The sequence below is a fragment of the Morone saxatilis genome, unplaced genomic scaffold (genome assembly GCF_004916995.1).
Source record: "Morone saxatilis isolate NCDOM2014 unplaced genomic scaffold, NCSU_SB_2.0 Contig24, whole genome shotgun sequence".
Lineage (NCBI taxonomy): Eukaryota > Metazoa > Chordata > Actinopteri > Moronidae > Morone > Morone saxatilis.
Genome location: NW_023339807.1, coordinates 5,628,356 through 5,648,970, shown reverse-complemented (window position 1 = coordinate 5,648,970; position 20,615 = coordinate 5,628,356). Strand labels below are relative to the sequence as shown.

General features: G+C 40.8%; 1 protein-coding gene across 1 annotated transcript in view; it reads left to right on the top strand.

Moving 5' to 3' along the window:
• Positions 1 to 20,615, top strand: part of snap91a (synaptosome associated protein 91a) — a gene marked incomplete in the record, with an annotated part of 45,327 nt that overhangs the window by 9,991 nt on the left and 14,721 nt on the right. Inside the window, 11 exon segments of the mRNA XM_035672427.1 lie at positions 9,343 to 9,485; positions 12,267 to 12,342; positions 13,184 to 13,286; positions 13,796 to 13,889; positions 14,179 to 14,290; positions 14,956 to 15,062; positions 15,157 to 15,198; positions 19,166 to 19,227; positions 19,381 to 19,389; positions 19,979 to 19,991; positions 20,262 to 20,428. Coding sequence (XP_035528320.1) covers positions 9,343 to 9,485; positions 12,267 to 12,342; positions 13,184 to 13,286; positions 13,796 to 13,889; positions 14,179 to 14,290; positions 14,956 to 15,062; positions 15,157 to 15,198; positions 19,166 to 19,227; positions 19,381 to 19,389; positions 19,979 to 19,991; positions 20,262 to 20,428 — 928 coding nt within the window.

The window sequence follows — 20,615 nt, the reverse complement described above, 5'->3', positions numbered from 1 at the left end:
TGGTACCCATTCCCCACAGTGTTAATGTCATAGTGGCAGTCATGAACAATCAAGTGTCAAGGAGAGAGATTGCCAGACACCAGATGTTGACCTGCAGCACAGTGAAGTGTATTTTTGACTTCCGATTATTTGATTGCTCACTCATGCAAACACTAGACAGCCCTGGGAATATCTCTTCATCTGTGAATCTCTAGTGTGCAGCTCGAGAGCAGCCCTGTCAGGTCCTACGTGCTGACAGCTTGGTTCAGAGTTTGAGTCAAAGTTGCTCAGATTTCTATTGGGCAGAGCTGGGCCAGATCAGCCTTGGATGCTAACCAAAGTGACAGCTCTAATTTGCCCTTTAATGGGTTGAGTTAAATAGAGGGGCGAGTGACCTTTTCTGTGTACCACTACAATTCTCAAAACCATATGGCCAGTGCTAAAAATATGCAAAAAAACAACAACAAAAATCACATTCCTCAGTAGGGAATGGTTGATTTTAATAGTTCTGTATCAACCTCCAACCCCCACTTCCTGTGCTACTATAGCACACACATACAAATTTTTCTGTCAAAAAAAGGCTGCATTATTTGATTCAGGATACAGGGTGGATATCTGTCTCTGATTCCTCCCCTGGAGCAGAAATACACAAGCCACGAGCTAGGGATTTTCTATTCAGACAGGGAAGACACGAAGCCTCATGGGAAATGATAATAAGGGACAAGAGGAGCTAGGGAGGACAAAATGAATGCACAGAAAGAGATGTTAGACTGGTGATTCACAGGAAGAAGATATATTGGTTTTAATTTGGTTATTGTTTTGTTTTTTTTGTCTGAGAGCATCATAGTTAGACATTGGAGCTGTGGGCAAGAAGGACCATTAGAGTAATTAGACAAAGACTGATCGGTCAACACAGCTGGCAAAAGCCGATCTGTTGTCCAGGAGAAAAAAGATTTATCAAATGTCTGTTTGGGTGCTTTGTTGAATGATGAGCGAAGATGCACAAGGTTCATCTGCAGGCCAATGAGCACAAGTCTGTTTGCTACTCAGTCACTGAATGATAGAACATGACAGTAAATCAGCCTGTACAAGGTTCATGAGGGCATTTATATTGCCAAGTGTTGCCAAAAGTTTTTCTGTCTCACACCAAGCGAAATCGCAAACTCATTTATTAGAAATCATGTTTTCATAGCTAATCATTCTGCTAACCAGTGCCACTGTGTTTGAGACATTTGGATTTGCTATGAATACAGTTGCAGATATCCATTAGTTTCCATTCTTTTCTGTGTAAGATGCAGTATGTAACACTATAACAAGCCACTTTAGTTAATCTGCTCCTAGATCTTTATACCTTTCGAAACCGAATGACAACTGTATAGCCAACATTCAAAAGTGGTCAGCACAAATAAAAAAAAAAGTAAAGTATATTATTTGTAAGTAAAAGGCTAAAACTTGTTCAATGTCCCCATTGAAGCTTCTTGGTACTTCTTGGTACTAAAGTCTATTTTTTTCACGTGTGTTATGCATGAGTTCCATATGTTCTGCAGTGAATGCATGATTAGCAGTTTTGCCTTACAGTGGCTTTGATATCAGTTACAGTCATAGATGTGTTAGCCTGGTAATATTGAAAGAAAAGAGTGTCCCTGATATTGTTTTTATTTCACATTTCAGTTTTCACCACTTATACAAACTGAATGAATTTGGGGATTTTCTACCCATGAGCTGCATCACAGCGAACGAACCACAGCTCGACCAATAGCTGAGCGGAGTGTCACTGAAAGCCAAAGCGTCTACACGAAGACAGCGCTGCTATCTGTGTCCACCAGCAGGAGCAGCAGCATTGTGTGGGATGCCAGCTTTTCCCTCAGATGTCACTTCCAGCCTCCACAGTGTCTAGATTCCAATGGCTTCCTCTTTGTTTGGCTGCCACACCACATTGGTGCTATGCTACGCTGGGACAGGGTGCATTCTGGGTATTTTTCCCTCCCCCTGTACGTTGCTTGAGGGTGAGAGGAGCTATAAATAAACACTGTGCTTTCATGGTGCGTTCATGTGTAGCTCAACAAGGCATCACTCATGCAGCATGGCTCTGCACTCTTACGCAGATAAAGCGCTTACTGAGTACACCAATCCTCATGTTTATGACTCACATATTCAACTATACCGATCTATATAGAAATATTTGGAGTGTAGAAAATAATAAATGCTCAACAAAGACTTGTGGAAGGTATTACAGTGTAAAAAGTGTTTATATGAATTCAGTGTTGAGCCCTTCAGCAGTGTTAAGGCTGGTATGACTCACATACGTACTGGCTTTGGCTATGACCCCTGTCATTTTGCTGCTGTGGGAGTTTGCACTTGTGAAGATAATTTCAAAGGAATTTTACTGCATTCTTGATGCCACTGCAAATATGAGAGCCTGTTGCCTAGGAAACCACCTTGCCATGTCCCCTTTGGTGCTTTTTGGTACATTTGTAAAAAGAAATATCTATGAAAAATATGAGGCGGATGTTGCACGTGTCTTCCAGGCTTGCGTAAATGCTTAAGCGGTGCGTGCATGCTTGGCAGTTTGCCTTCAGTTGTACTCACACACAGTAGCTTTGATATCGCTTACAGTTATTGATATGTTAAATGCTGCATGCTATTTGAAATCGGAGCCCTGTCAGTTGAGTGTTGGGTGTGGCAGACGCTGCAGGGCATCCTGGTATGGTATTAAGTGACAGTTATGTGACACTGTAAAGGTCAATAGAGCACACAAGTCCAAATTGTGAGAGTCAAAGATCTTGATCAGTAGAGAGCCACTGGGTCACCTGCTGAAGGGACACCTTTCCAGGATAATTCCAGGTTATTCTATCATTTCTTTATTGTTAAAAGATCCCATAAAAAGGCCAAAACGCATTAGTAGATCAATACTTTCCGCCCTCCCTGCCCTGTCTGTGGCACACAACCTCATTGGTTCATACTGAAGATATAATCTTTAAAAACAGGTGACAAATATGAATATAATAACATTTTTAGCAAATGTCAAGTCCAACAGGAGTAAATAGTGCATTTGTTGTGGACAGTTTTCAGCTGGTGTGGAAAATAGCTGCAGAGGATGGTGTATATAGGATTGACTCAAAAGCAGTAATATATTCATGTGGTTTTAGCCATGCTAGCAGTGTAGCTATTAGGGGTAGATTATCAGAGACATCCATGTCCCCCTCTGGATGAATTGTTGGAACTGAAGTGGTCCCCTGACTTTTCATCTCGTACTTTATTATTAATATTATGCTTTTACAAAATACCTAAAAGGGTGATGTTTTTAGTTTAGCTACACTTTGTGTTAGCGCTGATTAGTAAATGGTGAACATGGTAAATCACTGTGAATATGTTAGCATGCTGATGTTAGCATTTATCTGAAAGCACTGTGCCTAATAATATTGTCTGTGAATCCCACGAAAAGACTAAAACCAAGGATGAATGTATCTCACTAAAAGTACGGTCTCTTGTTGCTACAGCCTGATACTGCTCATGCTGTACCTCTCTACTAGACTTAATCTAAAAGCAATTAAAAACACATAAAAGAGCCATTGTTGCATTGAATTACATATACCTTCATGACAATAAACAGAACCCGTTTTTTTTATTCCTCGCAATTTAGCACAACAAAAGCACTGTAAACAAAGAGTCATACCCCTGTGAGCATGCTCAGTGACATCTGCCGACATAAAGCTGCTCTCTAGAGACTGAAATTGCAGGAGCAGAGTTGTTTCATAATAAACCCCACTGGCCATGGTTGTTATTATGAATGAAAATGTCACTTTAACGCAAATCTTTAATGCTTTTTTTTAAATAGTGTTTAGACAACTGTAGTGTTCTAGTGTGGAACTATAAGCTATAACAAGATGTGGCTACACACTAAAAATACTTTCAAAGATTAATTCATTACTGTTTTTGAGACAGTGATTCTCCCCAGTGTCCGCTTGTATCACGGTGCAATTTCAGTTTGTGAAAATTGCACTGGACATTGCATGCATAAAAGATGAGGCTGTGCATAGGCCAGCATTTTGCTTCCATCAGACTGAACGCTGATTCATATGTGGTAGCATTCTGAAGCATCTGGTGTCATGTAGACATTTGCTACGTGCTTGCGTGTATCTGTTTACGAACACCTTACATGGCATGTTATCTTTCCTCCCTCTTATTTTACAACCGCACACTCACTGTAGGGGATGTGAACATGTCAGACCTGTGATGGTTCTCCTCTCTTTGCTGCACAATGACGGCTCAGGTGCTGTGGTTGTAAAATTAGAGCAGGAGAGGATGTGTGTGCACACGTGTGTGTCTACATTAGCGTGTATTTCATGTATAATAATATAAAAAAGTGTAGAGGCTCTTCTAATCCTCATGTCACTAATAACCTTGTGTAACAGCTAAAAATCCCCCAGGCCTTAAATGAAGGACATGTTCTGTATGATGTCACAGAGGGACCAAAATACTGGGACCACAGAACAAGAGACTGTAAGCTTCATGTTTGGCTGCTTCAACATTTTTGAACCAGAATTGATCTTGTAAATGCTGTTACAGGTCCTATATTTTATGTCTATTTGTGAGACACAATGTAAAGTGCAGCTAGGTTAGGCTGCATCTGTGTGAGTCATGTGTGCTACTGCCAGCAGTCTGGGCTTTACACTAGTGCTGGTGAACATCTGTGATTCTGTAGATTTGAGTGTAGCTGTGGCTATTGCAGTAATCACCAGCTGATAGCTAACTGCTCTTGCAGCTGGAAAGACTCACTATGCAATTACTCTCAGTGGTTCAATACCACCACCTCTCCATGGCAGCCCTTGCTGACTCACTCCCATCAGGCTTTTATCATAGGCCTTTTTTTACTGCACTTGCCCATTAGATCTCAGTATTTTAATTAACTTTAATTTCACACTCTGTGAACATTGGAGACTCCATAACATTGTTATAGTATGAAGTAACAAGACTGTGGACGGTAAAATCATTATGTTTATTTGGTGGATTGGTGGCTTTTGGCTTCATGTGTTTAAGCTAACTTTACTGGGTCACAAGGCATTAGCATTATACCAAAACTAAGAAATTAAAAACATGTAGCAGGTCAAATGCTAATGTCATTTATAAATGAATAAATATATGTCAAAGTGACTGGCAGCTTTGTTTGGGAGATTCATTTATCATAGACAGATAATTAAGTGGTTGCTCACCTTAAAGCAACAATAATAGATTTGATGGCCACTTGAGGGCAGTGCAAACGCTATAAACATAAGTTAAAATCATTAGCATTCATTCAGAGTTGTGTCTCTGGCCTGCCTATGAAAGTCAGACATTCTGTTCAACTGCTGGGGGCTAGCATGCTAACTGCTAACTGCCCCACTGTGTTCACCAGCCCGTCGTTAACTTTATCTGACGTTTGGTTCTGAGAAGGTAGTGCAAAATGGGTTTCTGAACTTTTTGGATGAAAGCGGCTGCCTGCTGCTGGAAACAAAGTTAATGAGAGCGGTGAGAGAGAACTACAACAGTGGAGGTGTGGGTCGTAGAACCAAAACCAGGGACGCCAAACCATTATACAGCTCGGGAGAAGTGCAGATTTGTCTGTTAATCCTCTGTGGGTTCATTAGTACAAGCAAATCCTTTCACATTGCACAAATTACAAAATTAGGGCCAGTATTTTTCCTGTGATTGGGAACTACACCAGTTTTACACACCAAGATCAGCTTACTATTCACAGAGAGTACAACAATTGTATAATATCCTCTGTGGCTCTGGAGAAACGCCATCAGGATTAGGTCAGGCTGGGTGCATGGAGATGTGTGCATTAATCAGGCAGGGAGAGTCTTAGTTTTTATGCATTTATGATTGGTCACTCAGTCTTTGACAATGCTTAGTTTAAAATCTGTGTGTATTAGTCTGGTAATACAGATATTTATGATTTGATTTGCTGTATGTTGCAACGTGCAATGCAGAATGCAAGTAATTGTTAGTCAGCGTGACTCTCTGTGTGTGCTAGCACTTGACACTGGCCACATATCGAGCTGCCTTGCACTCTGTCTCTTTCTCTGCGTCTCTCTTTCTTACTCACACTCACACATGAATAATTGAGAAGCAAGGTGGGGGGAGACGGTGAGTCAGGAGTTCCTGCTGAATTGTTGTGCAGCATCCCAATCAGAACAGAGGCTCTCTGCCCGTTTCTCTATCAATCTTTCTGCAGGATTTTGTTCTATTTGATTGAATATTTCCCAATATTTTACCCAGCAGACTATCAAATAAACTGATGTCAGTTCACTGTTAGATTCACTAGTAGGTTCGTGAAAGGTTTTATCAATACGGTTCATAACATCCTTCCGTGTGCAGTGTTTATCGTGAGCAGTAATGGCCACCATAGCTAAAGAATAGAGGCGTCTTAGCATGGAACCGCTATTTGATTGAGAAGCACAGTGCAGAAGCAATGGCTGCTCGGCAACAAATAATACAATTGTAATAATAATTTTCTCTTGAATTACGGTTATAATCTCTTGTACATGAATTTTCTCACAGTTTTTGTTCTCTTATTAGGACATGATGTACTGTAGATTTGAGGCAGCTATATGAAATGATAGTGGCTGTGCAGTTTGTAACACTCTGGCGAAAGCACTGACCCTCACGGTGGGAAATATAGAGAGAGACAGGCAGAGAGTGAGACAGACAGACCGACAGACTGGGATAGAGACAGACAGACAGACCGAGAGATGAAAAGCGTAGGATGATGCAGGCTGCTGACTCATCAGCCCTGTAGGGATTATCCTTCTCTGTGTGTGTGCATGTATGTGTGTTAATGTGTGTGTGTGTGTATGTGCTGCCTTACTACTGAAGAGGACATGCACAATGATCATTACGGCGTGATGAAAGCACGATAGAGGAAGCAAGAACGCCTGTCAAAGCACCTTGAACGCATTTTTGCATGATTATTCTTCCGCTTGCCTTTCCAGCCACACTACTGGACTGGATTTATTCGTGGAAAGAGAAACATGATTTATAAACTACAGTTGATGATTCATCATTTAGTCACAGAAAATGTCACACCATTATCCAAAACACTTGTGCCTTATCGGAATGTCAATGCAAAGCTGAGAGGCACAGAGCTGGGCACTGTAGATTTCAGCAAACTTTACTCAAACAGGAGTAAAATATGTATTTCTTGGGAACTATATTCAGCAGGGGAGTGATACACATGTTGTGCTCCAGTGAGCATTTACAGTGCGAAGACAGTGTATGTGGGTATCTGAGTCTTAGTCTCAGACATAACATAACATTTCTGTAAAATGTATTAAACTAATGATATGTGACATGCCAATTACTGCAATTTAACACATTTCCCATATCAGTCTTTTGTAAGAGTTGTTATGCATTCCGTTTGTTAAGTATCTTAAAGTAAAACTTTTAGTACCTAAACTCCCCATTGCTCATTACTTATCATTATAACGAGTAGATTGCCCCCTGTGTGGGGTGTAGTAGTTGTGAGGTGTACTGGCGTTTAGGCTATATTAAGCCAGGAAGGAAAATTCAATAGACACCTCTCAGCTGCCTCCCAGTCAGCAGGCAATGTGCAGACATGGATATGACACTATTAATGAATCACAGGACTCAATAGTAGTTGCTCTGCGTTTGCCCTGCTCTGCTGAATCAAGGCTTTTAAAATGACACCGGTCATGCTTTCTCTCCCCCTCCGCCCATCACTCTACGTACACACCAACTTATCTCATTCCTCTCACTGGCTCTTAAAATATGCCCTGAGGTTTGCCACGGAGGACAGCTCTCCTGTCTGCCAGTGAATAGATATTCTTCACATAGGCCTCACTGCAGTTAAAGGAACGCAGTAGAACATTTTTCAGCTGACTAACACTGGCACATGTTGATTAATGTGTGCTGTCCTTGTAAATAAATAATGAAATAATATTTAACAGATGCTGATTAATAGGAGGAAGGAAGCACAACTACTGATAGTTCTAATTTATTGGGTATTAGGAAGCTATGCTATATGGTATGCTAAGCTTTTGGCAGATCGTCTTGGTGTTAAATTATGTGCGTGTTTATGCTAATACTTGGAGCATAAACAATAAATTATAGTAGTTAGTTAGCATTATCCAAGTTTAAAGTTGGTTTTAGTAGTGGAAATCAGCCATTTTTATATAGCCTGAACATACGTATAAATTAAAGGAGCAATAATAGTTTTTTTTTTGTCCGGCTAGGGGCCTATCACCTGTCACTGTGAACAAACACATCCAGCAGACATGGAACAGCATTAGAACTGATTTAGAATCGTGTTTCTGGCCTCCCAACAAATGTAAGTCCATGTAAGTTGGTTTCCACCAACTCCTGAGGGAAATATCAGGCTCTTTTAGCTGGTTACTGCCTCACTATGTGCAGCAGCTAGTTGCTAACTGTGTCTGTCTGGTGGAAAGGTGGCATACAGAGGATGTATCCGAGCGTTTTCACTGACAGCTGCCTGCATCAGTTGGACACTGATGAGAGCAGTGAACCAAAACAGTAAATAGGCTACAGACAAATAGGCCTTTCTAAAAACCTCGGTGCATTCATTTACAACTGATTCTGCCTGATTCTGATTTGTAGGGCTGAAAGTCTGCCTGAAAGTCTGCCTTTGCTATCCCTTCTTCCCTTTTGGATTCTTTCTTTCTCTCTGCTGTGGAATATTCCACTCTCCCTCAGCCTGTGTTAGTATTAATGACTGGTTGCAGTAAGAAACAAAGCAGCAGCCAGTGTGACTCACACCAGGCAATGGTGGCATAATGTGAAGCACTCATCTAAATACATTTCATTAAGATGGAAAATGGCAGCTTCCAGAGGCAGTTCTTTCAATAAAAACGACCTCCTCTTGCTTACACAGACAAGTTACTACTTACTAAATAGGCAACTGATTGACAAAATAAGAGGAATTAACACATTTAGACAGACATCGGACCCTGCCAGACCTGCATATCCAGCAAATTTGCTTGTCTAACACAACTTCTGGTTTTAGTTTTTTAGTTTTTAAACAGGTTGATTAACACTGAACATAAATAAAATCTGAGAGAACACCGCTCAGGGGAATGCAAATGTTAGATTCAAGTGAAATTAGGATGCAAGAGACTACGGCTGTGAAATTCAGCAAAGCCCAGACCCAATTCAGCTGCATTTACTCTAGCACAGTCCTGTTTGTTTGTCACCCATCTGTCTCCTTCTTACACCATCCCTGCAGTGGTTTGTGCTGCCATTACTTAAATAAAAGGCTTCCAGCACTCGCTGTACCTGTGCTGAGTCGCTCCCCTGCTAATATCCATTGTCTGACCTCCTGTTCCTCCTCTCCTCCATCCTTCTCAGACCTGATCCAGGCCACCCAGGAGACCAATGTGAACGTCCCCCAGATGGCTGACACGCTGATGGAGAGGGCCGGCAACGCCAGCTGGGTGGTGGTTTTCAAAGCCCTGATCACCACACACCACCTCATGGTGCATGGCAACGAGGTGAGATTATAACATACTGTTTACACACACCCTGATATAACATATGTTAATATGTTTGTTGCTGGTTTTAATGACTGGTTTTATGTATATTCCCACTGACCACCATAGTGTCATTGTAGCCCCCAGTAGAGTCAGGCAAAGGATTGGTTGTACTGGGATGCGGTCCGATGTAAAGTAGGGCAGTGCTGGACAAGGGCGTCTCTGCTCGGTCGACTTTCCACACAAATACCTGCTCAAAAACACACCGGCACAGATTGCCTTTCATGCATGTAAGTGCAAGCTGTAGTTTTGACCTCTGTTCATTCAGCCATGGTATGAGTGTAAAAGGGTGGAATAATTTATCAGCATACTAATATCACTGTTAAAATATGCAACAGTTTTGTTAGGTTAAAACTGTTTAGTTAAAATTGTTGTATGCACTTATCAATACTTAGCAATATTTTTATATGAACAATGGGTCAAAAGATTGTAGTGATAAACCCACTAAGAATGATCACCCAACTCTGCAGTTCCCCTCAGCTTTATGGAGCTTTTTAGTGTCTTTCAGCTCACTGTTTTGGTTCTATGGACCACAGTTTTACTGTAGTAGTTTAGACAAAGCAAGCAGCTGTTTTTAGCTAAAACATGTTGGTACATCGACTGTACTCTACCTGCTTAGCAACAAATAGCATAAAATAGTTCCCGAATATCTGTGGAGCATTTAGCAGCTAAGGATGCAGTTAATTACCTTTGGAGTCCAAAACAGAGCTAAAAAGAGAATGGACATAGGTCTTAAATTCACCGAGTGGACAGAAACACAACTCCAAATTAATGCTAATGTTGCCTCATGTCTGCTGGATGTTTAAATAGGCAACTGTTTGCTAACACATAAGAACTATATAAGGCAACAATATGTCAATAATAATGCTGCTTGTCAATGTCAGGCTTGTTGCGCTGTCCTCAAGTGGCCAAAAAATCAATGAATGCAGGCTTAAAGCTACTAAAAGGGAAATTAAAAGGGAAAACTGGATTTTAAGTTGGTAATATTTCTGGCAGTGACTGTGTACTGATAGAAAAGGGTTATAACATGAATTCAGTGACAGTATAGCTAAATATTTTCCATGCATACTTAAAGGTTGTCTCTGCACAATACCCCTTTACTTTTTTGCTTTTGCCACATAAATATTGCATTCAACAGCAGTCATGGAATTAGCAAAGGGACTGGCCTTCTGTTTCCTGGTCCTGACCTCCTTGACCTAATTTATGTCCTGACAGCTGAAGAAAGACAATAGCTATGAATGGGCAACAAGGGATAACTCAGAGAGATAAGCAGATGCTGCTTTACTGCCCATCAAAGTGGCCAAGCTGCCTCTGAATTGCAGATGACACAAAGGAGAGATAGATATTGACACACCATTGTCAGAGAAAGTGTTCTTAAATATTAGAGAGCAGGAGAGACTATACTGTATTAGACCAAGCCATCAGCTCATTTAGTCATTCATTTACCTTCTGTACCTACTTTTCTCCGTTCAAAACCATTGAGAGAGGGGCTGTATTCCCAGCATGTATTGGATGGAAAGCAGAAGAGATTTATTGCTTCAAAGATAATGGCATTAACCTTTGTAGTCGATATAGCAGGTGTCAGGAGGAACGGGTAAGTTGTGTTGCACTGTGGCCCTTCACACTTGCACACACACACACACACACACATACACACACACTCACACATTTAACAAACAAGCTCAGTTTGTGTGTGAACGATGTGATGAAGTGATTTTTTTCCACGTTTGTGCTATTATCTTTGTGATGTTCACAAAAAGCTCAAAGGGCCATGAAATTATGTTTGACAAGGCAATATATGTATACAATATGTACCTTCTGTCTCCTGAGACCTGATTGTTTTTAGCCAGGGCTTTGCTGTAGTAGTGTCCCTGACGATGATAGAGAGAGTACTGACTGGAGAGAGAGAGATAATGAAAGGAGGAGGGGAAGTAACGGTTAGCATTTCTCCAGGGAGGATTTCTCATTCCTAACCTCCCGTTATGTTATTACGCTCTGCTTTGTGTAAATTGAGCCACTGAATAAACAGCAGTGTGTGTGTGTGTCACTGGAGTGAACTTATTGTTGCAGGTCTACAGAGGGAGCCTATTTGTCGCTATTATGCTAGATTTCATGATCTTCTCTATGTATAATTGATATTCACACACTCCTACTTACAAGGGCCGCGTCGTTGCTTCTTTAATGCTGGATTTCTATCAGATCACTAGGGAAAAGGACAAGTATAGAATCGCACCTCTCATATTAATTCCACTTTCTGCTACAGGCAGTTTCACAGGTTTGGGGTAGAGTGCTGAAAGTGCTGAACAGCTCCTTTGAGATAGCTGTGAACATCAACCAAGACTTTTTTAAATTTAAGATGGAGCCTTCTGCTGAATATGACAATGATCATAAGAATATAACAAACCATGACGGCTGGGATATAATGTGTTTATTCATAACTCTGAAGTGTAATGGTTATTACCCAATAAAGGAAAAACAAATTTTCATTTAAATTAGTTTTGTTGATATGTACAATAACTTGATGTTTCACAGTGTTTTAGTAAGACACCATAATGTCTACAATCTGTTATTTTTCACCACTGCGCATTAATTACCACCACGTCCACCAGCTGCCACCAAGTCAAAATTTCTAACCGAGAATGCTGACTAACTTCAGTTAGTTTTGCCAAAATTAGAGGCGTTCAATTATTTGAAACCTTGCAGAGAACTAAACCCTGTCTGTGTATTTGTCCTTTCCTGCAGAGATTTGTGCAGTTCCTGGCATCTAGAAACACCTTGTTCAATCTCAGCAACTTCCTGGACAAAACTGGCTCCCACGGTGGGTTCCTAAGTTGTTTTTCAAGCTTCTCTTTCCAGTTTTTCCTTTATTTTTGTGTTTCACTCTCCCTAAAACACTTCAAAACACAACATGTTTTTCAGTATTATAAGTAAAATAAGTGCAAGAGCAGAATAAGATTGAATGTTACAACCAACCTGACCATTCCTATATCCATCCTTCAGTTCCAGCTCTCCTAACTCTTTCTCCCCTCAATTAAACCCATCTCCATGGAAATGAATGCAGTCTCCCGGGTGATAAACACTGGGTTCACAGTCTGTTGTCATGGACGATTTGTCTACTAGGGTGATTGGAGTATCTGCAGAGTTTAGAAAGCCAGATTGTACAAGTTTAAGACATTTTAAATACTACATAATCAGGATTACACGTCAGTAGTAATCTAAGCATGGTCTCGCAGTTATATATGAAGCTACAGCCAGGCGATTAGCTTAGCTTAGAATGAAGACTGGAAGCAGGGGGAAGCAGCTAACCTCACTGTGCAACTTGTTGGTTTTTACACACTCAACACAACACATCAACAAATGATATATGGTGTTAATTGATAAGCTTTAGAGATGCTAGTAGGTGCATTTTTTACCCTTTGACAGAGCCAGGCTAGCTGTTTCCCCCTGCTTCTTCTATCGTCTCCTGGCTTTAGCTTCATACTCAGCATACAGACAAGGGAGTGGTATCAATCTTCTTATCTATGTTTCAGCAAGAAAATCAGTACCCGTATTTCCCACAATGCTAGACATTTTAAACCTTCGTAAAGCCTACTTATACCCTGCACAGAGTTGACACTGGAGACTGTACATGTGTTTACATACGAGTGTGTCGTCCTCAGGCTACGACATGTCCACGTTCATCAGACGCTACAGCCGCTATCTGAACGAGAAGGCCTTCGCCTACAGACAGATGGCTTTCGACTTTTGCAGAGTCAAGAAAGGGTACGTTTCTCATTTCTCACGACACCGCACTGCCGCATGACTATTTCAGCTTTATTATTGATTTAAAGAAACGCTTTGTTAGTTTATTCGGAACCACAACATGGCCCCTTACTAGCCCCCCATATCCATCAGAACAACACGCATCCCACAGGGGTCCCAATGGTGCGTGGGATGGACTGCCTCCTGCGCGGCGTTGGGCCAAGTGCATGGCTTTACTGCCTGTACTGAGTGCAGAGATGAATACAGAGTGGGTTATTACTCATGCTCATACAGTGGACAGCTCTATTTCGCTGGCAGCCACAAGGTCCCTCCGGCTACATAAGCTGGCAATGGAAAATACAGACGTACTAGACTACAGAAATAGAGACCAGACACGTTGGTGGATACAGTGTGTGTGACAGGTACAGACAGGTGTTCTACAGTATGTGTTGGCTCTCAGACAGTATGAGTCTTTGTGTCTTAGAGCTGCTGCTTAATTCTCACATTTTCTATTTCTTCCTCCGTCTCAGAGCTGAGGGAGTGATGAGGACCATGTCAGTAGAGAAGCTGTTGAAAGGAATGCCCACCCTGCAGAGCCAGATCGACGCACTGCTGGATTTTGATGTGAGTGACACTCGCTAATAGGGAACAAAGTCACTTTGGAAGGTTACTGAATTTGCTGAGGGATAAACAAAAAAGGACTGCCAGCTGTGTTTAACAAAGCTTAGTGCTGTTGCAGCATCTATGAAGACAGTGACAACCTCTAGGACCAGGGTTAAATTTAATAATGAATTGTATACTGTCTTTTTCTTTCAATACTACTTGTAAGTTTGTTTTTAGAAAGCTATTTTGGGTTATTTTCTGTTTTTCTTTAACTAACTGCACCATGCCTCTTTTATTTCTCTCTGTACAGGTGCATGCCAAGGATCTGAACAACGGAGTGATAAATGCCTGCTTTCTCCTACTCTTTAAAGATCTGATCAAGTTGTATGCCTGCTACAATGACGGCATCATTAACCTGCTAGGTAAAGAATCGCTTCTTTCGCTTTATCACTGGGTTAATTAGATAATCAATATAAAAAAGTTAAATGATAAGGATGAGGTTACTTTCCAATTTCCCTACCCTATCTTGCACTCTATTAGTTCTGAGCCATTTGTTACTACAGTACAGATTAAAAAGAAACCTTCAAAACTGGGTCACAAATACATAGTTCTATTTCTGTAATTTTCAAAAACAACCTGAGTAGTGTAGTAGTAGTGAAAGTTACTTAAACAGTAAATGAAGAATTAGCTCGAGACAATTTTTTGGGTGGTTTCGTTCTCTTGGGATTATTTATAGCAGCAGAACAGTGTAAAAATAAAAATAAATAATAAAATAACAAAATAAAATAAAATAATAAAAACAAACTACAGTGCCTAGGTTCATGGTAATGAAGGAACATGTGACCCAGTGCAAGTTTGTCTCACTTGGGTGTTTAATAGTTTTTGGAGACAATGGATCTATGGAACAGAGGAATAAGCTATATCAGACTTTGGAAGCACACACAATACTTGTTAATAGGATCAATTCGTTGTTAGTTTTGGTCTTTTTGTGATGTGTTGACTAAAAGAAAATTGTAGAATATCACCAGACGTATTCCTTAAACTTAACAGGGATAAAAGTTCACGTTTCATTATCTTTGTTGTCTAGAAAAATTTTTCCAGATGAAGAGAAGCCAGTGTAAAGATGGGCTGGAGATCTACAAGAGATTCTTGACACGAATGACTCGGGTTTCAGAATTCTTCAAAATTGCTGAGGTACCCTGCAGAGCACATTGTATGACTGCTTATTAGCTAAATGTTATTCTGCCTGGTAACTGTTGCATTGAAATGTCCCTTTCTTCTTTTACAGCAAGTGGGAATAGACAAAAATGACATACCTGAACTAACCCAGGTAAGACTGAATAAGGCTTTCCCTTACCGAAATCTATTTTCAGTAAATTGTTATTACTATTACTGGACCTGTGGAGTTTTTTTTAGGCTACGAACTAACAGAGCATGTCAGTATTGTGATTTGTCTAATGGTACTGCATGTAGTGTGAATGTCTAAAGCTGCCACCTATTTTTTTCTCCCGCTATGTTAACCATTATTGCTCCTTTTTGATAATAATGGAGACATAACAGACAGCCACACAATGTTGTAAAGAAGGAGGCAATGTACCCCTCATGTTCATCTCCATGCAACCGATGAGCTCTGGTTCTTTGGTGATTGACAGCCTCTGTGCCCCCCTTCTCTTTTCACTTCCAGAGATGCAGATTGATCATTCAGGCTGAGAGTGTGAGTAGTGAGCACAGAGCTAGCTTTGGGGAGCAAACAGCTTAGGGAAGGTCGACATTTGAACTCTCTTTGAGTGCACTGAATTTAAAGCACACTGCACAGCGAGTGCACACCCAGCAGACATACATCAGGCGCTGTGATGAAGTGGGATGATGTGACTGGAAGAGCCGATGCTGAACAATGCTGCTGACCAGGCGACTGTTTTCCGCTGCTAAAACTCTGGCCTAAACATAGTTTTAGTTCAACAGTTACATAAAGGCACAGCAGATTGTTATCCTCCAGTTGTGCTGCAGAGTTTCCATGACAGCGAAAGAGTCACTGTGAAGATTATTTCTGCCTTTTATGGTTCCTGAATGATTCCCAGGATGGGAAACCTGTTGGTTCCTGGATTAGACCCAGGCTTCTAAACTCTTTTGTGTTGTGGAAACTCTTATCTTTTCAAAAATGGCAGTATGGATGACTTGCATGAAAAGCATGCTGTTGTATACCATGCCGAATCAAACACCGTTATGTGTTATGTGTATGGCACTTTTATTGTAGCATTTTTGAAGTGGAGATGGGGTGTTAGATCTCCAGAAACAGTCAAATTAATTTCTTCATCTCAAGGAATTTTGTCAACGCCTTACTGATGTGCTAGGACAGTTGCAAGATTAGCTAGAGTCAAAGCTAATTTATGTTAATTATGTTAGCAGACTGGATTTGTGGCCAATATATAGCTACAGCAACATTTTGGGAAATATGCTTATTAACTTCTTGCATAGACTTAGCAGAGAAGATTGATACCACTCTCATGTGTTTATGCTAAATATGGAGCTAGAGCCAGCAGCAGGCGGTTAGCTTATCTTAGCTTAAAGACTGGAAACAGGCAAACAGCTGGGAAATAATCTGCCTACCAGCACCTCTAAAGCTCAGAAATCTGTACTAAAACTAAATGTGAATACAATTATTTATGCTTTTATGAGGAGTTATGTGCAGGACTACTTTTGGCTGAGTTCCAGTCTTGATGCAAGCTAAGCTAATCACCTAGCACTAGCTTCATATTTGCCGTACAGATATTAGAGTGGTAATGATCCTCTAATCTAACTCTCAGCAACAATGTGAATAAGCATATTTCCCAAAATGCCCAACCATACCTATATCGTATTGCTCTGTAGAGTACTTTACTTGTGGTTTTACTTAAGTGGTATATCCACTTTCCTTCAAGCCATGTGTTGTTTGTCAGTCCCTTCTTCAACAACGTTCTTGAACGCATTTTAACTTAACAGTTGTGGGTTGTGATTGATTGCGATAGAGGTTTTTCCCAGAAAAGGCATTTTAGATTTGAATATGTCTTCCAGCTACATTACATTCTCCTGCCTGCAGAGCGATTTTGTAATGGATTTCTCTTAGTTGGAATATTTAGTCTTATAAATATCAGTGCAAAATACTCTTGATGTCTTTTTCTTGTTGACATTTTTCTTCTCTCACAGTCCTGCGGCAGTTTCTAGCAAATGTTCCCATTAAAATCTTAAAAGCATGCGCATGCTGTTGACATGCTGGTTGGATTTTAGCATGAAGTTGAGCTCTGTTTTCATGTTCACAATAACGTCTTTAATCTCACACAAAAACAGACTCAACTATTCCTGCTTGTTTTTATGGAAACGTTGTGCAAAATATATTTCTGCTAGCCTGATTAAATGAAGCACAAAAATGAATAAGTACTAGGTCGGGGACTCTCTGTTTGAAAGATGGCACCATTTTTCTTGCTAGCCAATGTGCACCAGTGTTTCAAGTAGCCATAATTTAACAGGATCAGATCATTAATCTTCACCGCCCAACCTGCGTATCTTAGAGGCCCTGACTTTAAAAATGAGATACTGCATGGCTGATAAAATTCGATTAATGTGTCCAGGAGAGTAAACTATATCAATCTCCCAGATCCCTCAAACTATAGTGGATCAGTCTCAGTCCCAATTTCTTCTCTAATCCCTTCCGGAGGAATTACATAAGAACAAACAAGACGGAGTAATATAACCATCTGACTGTCTTTGTAGATGTGTTGTTATGTCATCACTCTATTTTTTTAGAGCAGTGAGTAGATGTAGGAAACTCACTACAAGTTATGGCAATGTCAGTGATATGAGATCATTTTCCAAACATATACACAACCACAGGGACATGGTTCAGCAGCTTTTATGTTGGCCTCCTTAGATGAGAACTACTATGAGCATGTTAGTAATAGAGCTGTTATATCTGCCCTTTGTCTGCAAAACAACCATCTTTGTTCTTGGTGGTATGGATAGACACTGTCTGTAAAGTCTCTGGATGATAAATGGTCTACACGTCCCTCTCAGTGCCAAGACAAAGGAAATAATCAGCCTTTCTCCCTTGTTGGTCTCTCAAAGTTTTAGGGATAATAGGCTCCACAGCTTTAAATGGATAGATCCAGGAAATTGAGCGGGGTATTAAGGAAAGTAAATCATTGACTTATTTCACTGTCTGATTTAGCCATGACCTCTCTTAATAAGCCTACTGGATACTGTGCTATCCTTTTTACTGCATGTCAGGAGGTGATAATGTCCCATTTAGCCTGGCTGAGCATGCAGCTTTGCATCATGGCTGGCTAGGACAGTTTTCTCTCTAATAGCATTGAGATGAAACCTTTTTCTGTTTTCTCTTCAGTTTCTGTTTTATTTTTGGATTTTCTTTTTATGTATCCTGCTTTATTCCCCTCTTAGTGTTCTATTCCCTGTGTAACAAACAGATAAAGTAGTTGACAGATGTTTTTATAATTATTGTATTTGCTGTACAATGGTTGGAAATTGGCAGTTATGACTTAAAATAGGGAATATATGATCAAAGATTGCTATACGTACAGTAAACACAGCCTGAGAAAGCATTCAGTGCTAATTTTCAGTACTTGATCATTTTGACAAGAAAAGATCACCGGTGGGGATTTTCAGCGTTGGTATTTGAGGCCCGAATCAAACTGAAAACTGGAAAAAAAGTTAAAATCGTGATTAAAGATATTTTTATGTAGTAGCATGTACACTGAAAATAGCAATGCGGCATCTAGCCCTGGACCCAGTGACAGACTGAAGTTCAGAGAGAAGAGAATCGGAGAGTAGAGTGCTGTCAAGTTATCAGTGTGTTCATTTACCATAAAGCATGCTAGAGCCCTGGGCCACCAGAACCTTGCCCACCCTCAGTTGCGGTGCGATTGGTATCAGGCCTGCTTGAGCGCAGTGCGGCCACTGGCTAATCCTGCCCTTTCCTCACTCTATTTCATTCCTATTAAGGAGATGCGACGCTGAGCCTGGAGGCGGCAGCGGGCGTGGAACCGATGGCTCACGCCCGGCCACGGTCAGCCTGCAGCACTCGTGCTGATGGTCTTAGCCCTTAAAAACGTTTTGCTTCCGAGAGGACTCGAAAAACTCACTCACTCAACTCAGATGTGATGGATAGAAATAACCTGGTTCAGCTTTTCTGTTTGACTGTGTGGCCCTCTGTGTGGAGTATAATCAGTACTGTCAACCTCTCTGACCATACAATCTTTGTAATGCGTTTGTCCCTGTTGGATCACACTCTCTTTACTATTCTACAGGCCCCAGAAAGTCTTCTGGAGTCCCTGGAGACCCATCTTAACACACTGGAGGGGAAGAAGCCGTGAGTAGTTCAAGATACATGAAACCTGTTCTGTTTTTTAATTGTTTACCAGCAGTAATGCAGAGCTGAAGCTTAAATAATCCTGTAATTATACAGTTCCATGGTCTGTGTGATTCAATAACATGTTATTTCCTCTGTCTTTACTCAACTCAGAGAGGATAAGTAAGTATTCTGTCAGTTAGAATATTATTTTACCCTCATTTGTGTTGATAAATAACCCTCATCAGTGATTCTATAGAAATGACATCTGAACAAGCAGCTGACCTTTGTATTGTTGTGTACTATAACTTGGTTCAAGATGCAGTTCTATAGAAAGCCCACACTGTTTATTTTTCCTGTAAACATTATGTTTACATTGGTGACCTAACATAATTTGCACCATTGTTGCCATTGACACACTGTACTATGGCAGGTCTTGCCTCTGACAGGTGATGTCAATACTAACATATTCATCTTTGCTATCATCTGCCCCGACTTTTACAAAGCTTTGTGCCATCCAGCTCTTACTTTCTGTCTCCAACGTTGGACAGCAAAGCTTTGTTAAAGAGGATCAGGGGCCAAGATACTATTTCTCTGCAGTGCAGCATGGATCCATTAATTGCAGATGTTTTCTAAATGGAAATGCTGCCTGCCGAAAACACCAAAGTGATACTTAAGCTGTCACTTTGCCTCCCATCTCAGTAACAGCCATTATGTTTCAGCATGTACATCATTAAACTCTTTAACTCATGTGCTATTGTTGTTCTTGCAGGTCACCTACTAAGGTAAGCGTTCATTATATTCATATTGTAGTGGTAATGTTTTTATATATACAGTATATAGCAACTTTTTTTATAACACGTTATTTGGGTCTTAACAGACCAGTGTATGAATTAAAAACTGTAAATGCTAAATTCGACTTTTACCTTCACCCTTAACAGTTGCTACTACAGTCAGACAGGCAGTGATTCATTGTGAATTCCAGCATTAAAAAGCTGCTGAATCACATCAGCTTACATAACCCTGTTGGTCACCATTAACTTTCTCTGCAGCAGGATGCGACTGCCAACAACAGCTCGCCGGCTGCTGCCGCTGCGCCAGCCAAACCCGCGCCTCCCGCTCCCACCGGTGGGCCCCCTGCTCGCCCCGGGCCACCTGCCAAACCTCCTCCGCCCTCTGTCACCCCCACCGCACCGGCCCCCGCCGCCACCACAACTATCAAGTGAGAGTCACTCGCCAATATTAGTATTTGATATAAGTGTTTGAACTGAGCTGCATCAATATTATGTTAGAAAATGCATTCCCTCTGTCAACATGCCCTCTCTCTTTCTTTCTTTCTTTCTTTCTTTCTTTCTTTCTTTCTTTCTTTCTTTTTTTCTTTATAGTGCTCTCGATGATGGCTTCTTGTT